The following is a 9,409-nucleotide window of genomic DNA, read 5'->3' as shown; positions in this document are numbered from 1 at the left end:
AGAGAGAGAGAGAGAAAGAGAGAGAGGAGGGGATATCGAAATAGTGTAGAATCCAGTGCTACGAGAAAGGAGTCTGAAGTGGGCTCCTTTTGATCGGTCTACCTCCTGAATCATTTGACCCATGGGACCGATCAAGATCTTCTGATACATCAGAACCAACCCAACAAAGGCGACGAACACCGCTGTCGAATTATTTTTAGATGAAATCAACAATAGGATAGCAATGTCCAACGATATACCAAAAATTACAAATTATCAGCAATCCCTGTGGGCGAACTCTACCCACATCCGTATAGGAAACATAAAGACTAATGTTTCCGGATGAATGAGGAAAGTATGAATCGTCAAATATCACTTCTCAATTCTTAATTATGAGCGCTCACTCCCCTCTAATTAACACCCACGATTCGAGTGATCAAAGCTCGCTGTCAATGTATCAATGCGCCTTATTCTGCGCATGGTCGAGGATTTTCAGAGTTCCCAGACGACACGTGGAGAGCGGAGCAAGTGCTACGGCCTCTGTCACAAATGTATATTTGAAGACTAACCGAAAGGCCATGCCAAAGACTCAGACAGCCGATCGCCGTGCTCTTCTTATTTACAACGTTCTTCCTGCACAACGAACACTAACTACGGTTGAGGGAGGAATAAGAAAGAAACAGACGTGTCTTGTAGGTGCGTCACACGGGTGTGGGCGGAATTACTGTGGAGGGCTTTTATTTTAAAACTCGACCCATTTCTCTCCGCTTCGTCTAGCCTGGAGAACAGCCCGTGGCGTCAGATGATTCTATCATACAGTAGACATCCCTTTCACTCTATCCCACCCCGGAACACACTTGCAACATCACTTCCGCGATGTCTCTTAGTTATGATTGTGTGTACATACCCGGCTTAATCAATATATTATAATGAGATATGGGCAGCTGTTTGTAAAAGGGTTGACAGTCATTGGTGCTTGATGACTCGTGTTACGAGCTGAAGAATCATTTGTGGTTGGTCGACAGTTGTCTATGGGTTTGACTCTCCCCATTTCTATCATCATAAATTCACGGTTGAACTATTTAAAAATCAACCGTAAAATATGTCCAACGGCTTTGATGATGGTGACACGTCGCAGGGACATACATGAGGGGCTGCGCGACCTTAAGGCACGTGAGTCACACGTGTCGATTGAGTTCGGTGAACTATAAACCTCCCCCATTTGAAATAAAGAAAGGAAAGTCGTTTACATGAAAATAGAGGCCATCATAATTTGAGACTGACGCAGTTTTCATTTCAATGAGATTGAAATTCTGGGGAGAAGTTTCGAATATCATTTGAGGGTGGGAAATGGAGATGGATGGGGAATGTAGAATTAATTAAAAGGTTCAGTGGTAGAGGTCAGAAATGTAGGAGAATAGGTGCGATAGAATTTTAATAGTCGCTCGGTATTTCAGTGACCGCTGTGTTTCTGCATATTTGAAGAGTAAGACCATAGAAGGGGTGTATATGCGGGTAGCGGTGCTTGTACCGCCCAGCGAGTAATACCGCTCATCTCCTTAACACCACAACGGCAAACATTTTTCACACTTTTTTTATTTCGATATCGAGGTTCTAATGTGAGAGAGTATCTACAGAGAACGGTGTATACAGGGTGTCTCGAGGGTAGCTCGGGAGGGTTGTTTGGAGATGAAAATTGATGTAATTTTTGTCTCCAACACAGTCAAAAATTCTGAGTGAATTTCGACTCTGAGTCCACATCAAAAGGAGTGAAAACAAGTCCACGCCGTCTTTCGGTGTGAATGTACGGAGCATATTCATTTCGGAATTGAGTAATGAATGGAATGAAAATTGATACCGCCATGGTGTCAACGTAAACATGGTAATCAACACACTTGGGTGTGAAAAATAAAAATCCACTCCGCGCCTAAAATTTGGTTCTAGGTTGAGCGGGAATTGAACTCCCATACAGAGTTGATTTCAACACCGAAATCTTTAACCCCTCACACTGGGGACGTTAACACCGATTTTTTTTTTTACTGTGAACGCTTTGTTTTCAAGTTATCAAGAAAAAAGAACAGCCAAGCAACCGACGGCCGTGGCTGTGTGGTTCGAGTGGGGAATTGGCACGCGAGAGACCCGGGTTCGCTTCCCGGCTGCGTGGCCAAATTTTCTGACACTCTCAATCTCACAGTTATATTGTCGAGGGGGAGTCTCGTAAACGAGACGATTGTACCTGGGCAGGTTTTTCCCTCAAGATTCTTCCTCGTCCTTCGGCGAATGCAGTAGAGGGGGTTGGAGGGTGGGATAAAGGGAAAAACGTAAAAACCCGAGAGGAGATACGAAAGAGAAAAAAACAAGGACAGCCAATCAAACGCTATTCCCCGATGGAGAGATCATACTCTCTTTCCCATTAAAGGGGGAGAGATAATGGTATTAAATGTCCAATCGATTCCAATCAATTTCATTTCCTGATATTGAATGAGAGTGAAGATACTAGTTTTTTACATTGACTCTGATTTTTAGAGTCACCTTGTGTTCAGGAAGCCAATAACGTCGTATTGAAATTCATTACGAGTTTTCTCACCCGGACATTATGATAGGAGAACGTTGTTTTTTCAAATCAGTGTGCATTAAATAGCTAATCGATTGCCATCATTTTTATTTCCCCAGCCGAAGGGAGAGAGGAGATATGAATTTTCAAAAAGAGGGGGATTTGCAGTGGATGTTTGCTTTGTTGACGAATAACTCCTTAACGATGCGCCGGAGATAAAAATTTCATTAGTTTTCGTCTCCAAATAATCTTCCCGAACTACCCTCATGTTATGTCAGATCCATTCTGGGACCTCTTGTAGAGTGGCGGTGTCTATACCGTGAATATTGCGAATAATTTTGTTTCTAACGGAGAATGATTTTGTATCGAACGCGTAGTTCAAATTTTACTTCCATTCGTCTCCGTGACCTGCAGATGGGGGCAAAAAAAAAATACCCTACCAGTGCGGCAAATTGTACTATACATCAGGATAATTTTTGGATTCAGGATAATGAATCCAAATTCCCTTATTTCAGGACAATTTTTCATCGATAATCCATCGATGTGTTTTTTTACTAAACATATTATGACGTCACAGGATTTTGTTGGATAGGATCTTGGAGTAGGTAGCAGGGGAACCAGAATAATTCTCGATATTATTTACAAGAAAAAATTGGATTGACAAAAAAAATGGGCGAAAAAATGATTGAACGAAAAAAAGTTGACCGAAAAGAATCATTGGACGAACTGACGTTCGATGAAAAGTAAGTAAGTTACAATTCACTCCTCGATTATCTTTCGTACAATAAAATTTGCTACGATTTTCTAGGTAATTTTCATCCAAGTTTACTCTCCGTGTATGTAAGATTTTTTTACTAGAGAGGGTGATTTCATGTTTCTGAGCGAAAATTCGGTATCATTCATTGAATTGAATTTTGCACCGAAGAATTTTGCAACGTAACAATTATCGAATACAAGTCAACTATACGGAATACTGAACAGTATCATCCGTATTCAGGTAATATCGCTCATTCGGCTTCCGTCTGTTTTCCAACCATTTATGATTGAAGGAAATCAAGATGAACAGTAGAAAAAAACTTCAGAATAGTCGGTTTTATTCAGAGTTAGTGTTTTAGATGCAAAAAACATGATTATTCCTCAGCTGTCCAGTACATACACCGCCTGCCCGAGAGGTTTTAGTGTGGATTCAATGGCCAAGTAGAGAAGTAGAGACCAGCGGAAAATAAGAGCGAGAACAGAGTTACTTAATGTTTCAGGGAAAGTTTACATTTATCGGGATTGGCTTGAATAATTCCATGGTGACTAGAATTCATGCCGTTAACTATAGTGCTGGGGCCGCGTTAACTCACAAGGACGTCAGCCCAGTGGATACAAAATCGCTCTTTGTAGGTATACAGAGGTGAGCTGGATACAAGATGAATTGAAATGCTCGTAAATCTGATCGAGGTATTTCATCGCAGCCGCAGTGCTTATGAATTATTATGAGGTAATAACAGCCAGAGGTTAATTCAATGCTCAACCTCACAGTGAATACGGAAATTATAATTTTCTGAAACTTGTGTCCTTGGAGATGAAGGGATTTCAGGTTATATTGGATATTTACCTGATCACATCGTAGCCAGAGAATGAGAGAATTTGGGAATCGTAGAGGGCCACCGAGACCCGAACCACCAGCGCTTCGTTGGGCCTTCAGAATATCTGATAATGTTATTCCATGATTCTCGAAAACCTCCAAAGATCTGAAATAGAAAAAGTACTTCATTAAATTCTGAGAAAAAATAGAAAAAGACCCTCTTCTCTATGAGAAATGCAACTATCAACTCACAAAACTAGACATTTCTTAGTGAAATATATTGCAAAAAGTGGGATGAGGATTGAATAAAAATGTCAGATGTACATCAATAAATTACAAGACAATGAAAAATAGATTCTCGAGGAAACTGAGTTTCGTTTCAATCGCGTATCTACACTAGCGTGAATCTATTCCCCGGTGTTGATACTCCATCGGGACCCGAAATAAGTTCAGACGCAAATTGAATATTCAAATAAATTAAGCTGATGAGCGTAGGAGTTGAAACAGTGGGTGAGCTGTGATTTTAAATGGGTATGGGGTTCGTTCGCATCAAACGGAAGTCATCCACTGAGTTTTTTCTATTTTCGAATTCTCCACACCAGCCAAGGTCTCACTTCAATCAAGCGGAAAGAGCACGGATAGGAAATGGAACAAGAGGCTTTCCTATTTATTTTCTGTGCTCTCTCATAAGTGACAAAAGTTATTTTAAAGAATTTTTCAGCTACAGTAGACGACCAGGAAACGACTCGAAACATGGATGTCAAGACAAAACAGCCACTGAAATTTATTGGCGTAGGTTAGAATCCAAGCGAGGCCACCAGTGTGACTGATTGCCCGTGAAAACGTTTGGAGGTGAGACATTTTTATCACCCTCATATGTCGGAGTTTTTTATGCTAGACTAGACACGAGGAATAATGTCACTACAAATCCGACGAGATCATCGTAAAATTTTATGGCAAATTAGACGAGACAGGTGATTTGTTTAATTATTTTTATCAACAGTAATCATAACGTCACTCATTAATCCAGTTAAAGGGAGACTACTATGAGTTTTAAAAGTCGCGGCCCATTGGAATGAGATTTCTCACACATTGAAGATCGATTATATATGTCTAAAAATGAATAATTAGTGCAAAAAAAATAGTGGTTTATTGTTCGTTTGCCCCGCAGACGCTTAAAATGTTGAAAATAGTCCAGGGCCTCCAATTTTTGAGCTACAGAGTGTTTTATTCAAAATTTTTGAAAAAAAATGTGTACAATAACAATTATTAATCAGTTTTTTGAAATTCGACTCCTACACAGCTAATTTTGTTTTGTTTAATATAAGAATTTGCGCCATTCATGTAAAATACGTAAAGAAATTACGTTATAATATTTAAAATATATTTTCGATTCTTTCAGAAACTTTCAATTTTTGATTAAAAAAAAACGAAATTAACTATGTACGAGTTAAATTGCAAAAAAATAATTGTTATTGTACACATTTTTTCCAAAAATAAAAAAAAACCGCTGTAGCTCAAAAATTGGAGGCCCTGAACTATTTTAAACATTTGAAGCGTGTGCAGGGCAACGACCAACAAACAATCAATTTTTTTGCACCAATTATTCGTTTTTAGACACATATAATCTTCAGTGTATGAGAAATCTCACTCCCATCGCCCGCGATTTTTAAAACTCATAGTGGTGTCTCCTTAATTGAGATATGAGTCATTAAAAGGGAATATTTTACAATTTTGGTAGAACGCATAGGCACCCATGTTTGGAATCCAATAATATTCTTGAAATTACAATTGAGTTCATCATGGAATGCAACGGACAATTACAATCCTTTGCTGAGTATAACGACTTGTTTTCTCTGAATTCCGATATTATTATTACCTCACCACTAGGTATGGTTACGTGAACCATTCAATGTCCAATTGATTCCGACTGAGCGTTGTTACACCACTTTGTGTGAGTAATTCCACGTATGAATATACAATTACCCGCGTAATTTGACAAAACCGAACCTAGCGAAATGAAGAAGAAAAAGGGAAATACGTAAAAATAGTTTGATATCCCGATATGAACATCCGGTGTGTAATTTCCATCTGCACGTGCCCGGGAAGCAATTAATGATGATACTGTTCAAAGGACAAGAAAATCCCCAAACCACAGAAGAGGCTTTTTATCAGCATCAACAATATGCCTCTCATTTGGAGAAATCTAATCGTCCCAGGAAGTCCTGCTGATTGATGTTAGAATAAAAATTAGAAACCCCTAACTATATATGCGAATAAGATTTCCCATGTATCATTTTTTTAATTCATCATATATCATTAGTAACACGAAAATACTCTACATGTCTGCGGGCTGTGGAGGAATTATCAAACATAATAAGGATAACTCCGCAGTACACCCAGGAAAATGATTCATTTGGATTAAATAAACTTCATTTAAATCAAATGAATCCTCTGTTAGAATCAAATCAATTATTTATTTGATTCAAATAAACCAGTTTTTCCTTCTTTTGAAAGGTATTCGCCACATTTTGGTGAAAAATATCATGTAACCCTGAATACAGTGTTCTTTTCGGTCAAAGTCAGAATTGCACGTATGAAAAAATTAAATAGAAAACCTTAGCGAATTCGGTACGAAATTCTATTGGAATTCTCAAGAAATTCTATGGGGATTCTATTAAAATTATTGGGCACAGATTTTCAAAGTTTCTTCCGCTATATTTTGTTTCAAGTACTCTTATAGAAAAAATTTTAAGAGAACATTCATATAGAAAAATCGAAGTTTTTCTATTTAATTTTTTCATACGCGTGAGGGCACTATCCTCCGAATACCCCTTGACCCGGCAAAGAAAAGAGTGTGATAATTCAATAGAATTTTTCATTTTTTTAGCAGCAAAAAAACGAAATTCCACAACTTTTTTAAATTTCCAATCGAAATTTGAATATTAAGTGTCAAATTACGCTTAATTTCCTTTCAATCTTGAATGCAAAAATATATTCACCTGAATTTTTCTGTTTCTTATTGATTTTCCAGGAATAATTGAATTGAAAGCCATAGTTGCGATTGATACTTCCATGAAATTGTCAATTTTCTATGACTAAATTCCTTAAAATTTCAGTGGAACTATCACTTGACAAGAATTTTCAAGAAGTATTCCGGAAATAGCAGCCAAAAATGTATATCTGTAATTGTACAACACTCCAAATTACAGTATTTTGTTTTGCACACCAAGGGACTTTACGAAAAATGCCACACTGATAGTATGATTCATTGATTCCAAACGAGATTCGTTAACTATTAGCGAATGGTAGAGTTAAATATGACCAAATAAATATTCATTAATAGTTTACGAATGGTTCTTATTTCAGTTGAAAGGTGAAAGTCGATTCAAGCAAGGCTCCTCAAACATACGTTTGTTAATAATTAAAGAATGACCATTTGCTGAGAGCGAATAGACCCTAGCCTCCAACCAAATCCATTTGTTAACAATAACTAATCCTTTTTATCAATGCATATCATGAAATCTAACAGAAGAATATCGGAAGAAATGAGGCCTATTACCCACTTGAAAAACAAACAATTCACAAAACCACAGTGTTTTAATAAAAAATGATCATCTGTTTCCCTCTAATCAACTCACCACAGGAATTCCTGTTTGGATTCCTGTTATGCACAATTATCGCACATCTCCAACACCGCAAAAAGACTTCCTATAATGTGAAGTCTTAACCGTAATCCTTCCAGAGAGTACTTCAAGAGCTTTGCGACGAGCATAAGTGTGTGAAATCGGAGGAGGACGTTAGCACTACCACTAATTGCACTCAAATTTTAACAGTGTATCGACCTCGAATGCTGTTTACTGATATTTCCGTCAGGTTCAAAGCACCGATAGCTAGAATTTTCACTTCAATCTTACCTGGACTACTCGTATATCTGCGAAACATTTTAATAATAAGAGTGTACGCTCTGATCTCCCACCGTCATGTGAGATTAGCTGATATGATGCACGTGCAAAACTTTGAATATATAAATGAGTGTATCGTGCTCACTCTCTATCTTCGTATTTAACATGGAATCTCGTCGTTTCGACTCACCGACCACCCTATTCCTATTTCAACTCTGCTTCGAGCATAATTCTGTAATTCAAGACCTACACATTATTTTCAAACTCAACCACTGTAGCTTCAAACTACATTACCAACTCCCGTATTTTCCTATCTATGGATAGACTCTAAACTGAACGGAGAGGAAATAGAAATGGAATGAATTGGCAAGTTGAAAAAAAGTGGTATCACTGGCGGAGGACACATAAAGTGTTACATAGGAGAGGGAGAGGAAGGATTGAGGGCCCCAAGAAGGGGCCAAGTTACGAAAAAAATGGTAATATCTGATAATGAAATTAGAAAAGTCATATGGAGGTCGTACATCCGCTGTCGTTCAGGGGAATTAGAACTCCACTGGATACCGAATATAAATTGGCAAGGGCAGGTCAACGTTCGAGACATCAGTTTCTACTTTATCCGCAGATTAGTTATTCTGACGTCATTCACGCGAGATAAAGCTCATCCTTGGGTTCAATGTTTCAATTTTTTTTTGAAACACAATTTATCGGTGGGAAAAGAAATGGGAAAAATGACTGAGTATCAACATAAATCGATAGGGTTAAATCGCCATGAAAATATGAATGGGTATGCTGGATTATTGGCGCCAGCTCAGTGCATTCACACCAATTGCATTGACTCTACTCTAAACATTTTTTGCAGAAAACGAGATAGTTGAGTATTATCGTAATCCGTTCTGTCAAAAGCGGATGAAGAGAGTTCATCAGAGTTCAATGTAGATATATGCGGCCTTACTAGCACCAGTTATGTCACTAGCAATTCATTTGGGAATGAAGAAAAAAAAACCTTGAGGTTGAATCCCGGATTAGTCCACACGATACAAAGTATTACGAAATGCCCAAAGAAGCGATATTTGTATGAAGTGAGGGGTCATCTTTTAGCCAATAATGTTATCCACGTACTTCTTGACCCATATTGATAAATCAACCCCGACGATGATTTTTCCACGCTCCAGTAGTTATTTCCCTTACGCAACAATGTACGAGGCGCGCGGGAATCGAAATCGAGAGCAACGGAAGCTTGAATACCACCGGTACCAGGTTGAACTAAAGATATACTTGGTGTATACCTTGAGCGATTGGAAAAGCCGCTTTCACTCGGCCCAGCAGCCTCCTATCGACTCAATCCATCTCGAACGCACAATTACTCATTTTTCTTTTCAATTCCCCCCCCCCCCCCCC

The 9,409-nt window shown here is 38.4% G+C and overlaps 1 protein-coding gene across 1 annotated transcript in view; it reads right to left on the bottom strand.

Moving 5' to 3' along the window:
* LOC107045707 (tRNA dimethylallyltransferase) overlaps positions 1–9,409 on the bottom strand; it is a 137,758-nt gene that overhangs the window by 69,162 nt on the left and 59,187 nt on the right. The window contains exon 4 of the mRNA XM_015268044.1: positions 4,137–4,272. Coding sequence (XP_015123530.1) covers positions 4,137–4,272 — 136 coding nt within the window. The remainder of the gene's footprint in view (positions 1–4,136; positions 4,273–9,409) is intronic.

Source organism: Diachasma alloeum, unplaced genomic scaffold, assembly GCF_001412515.2.
Source record: "Diachasma alloeum isolate Michigan unplaced genomic scaffold, Dall2.0 Dall_scaffold_00181, whole genome shotgun sequence".
Taxonomy (NCBI): domain Eukaryota; kingdom Metazoa; phylum Arthropoda; class Insecta; order Hymenoptera; family Braconidae; genus Diachasma; species Diachasma alloeum.
The sequence above is the reverse complement of the archived record's forward strand: the minus strand, read 5'-3'. Positions and strand labels throughout refer to the sequence as shown.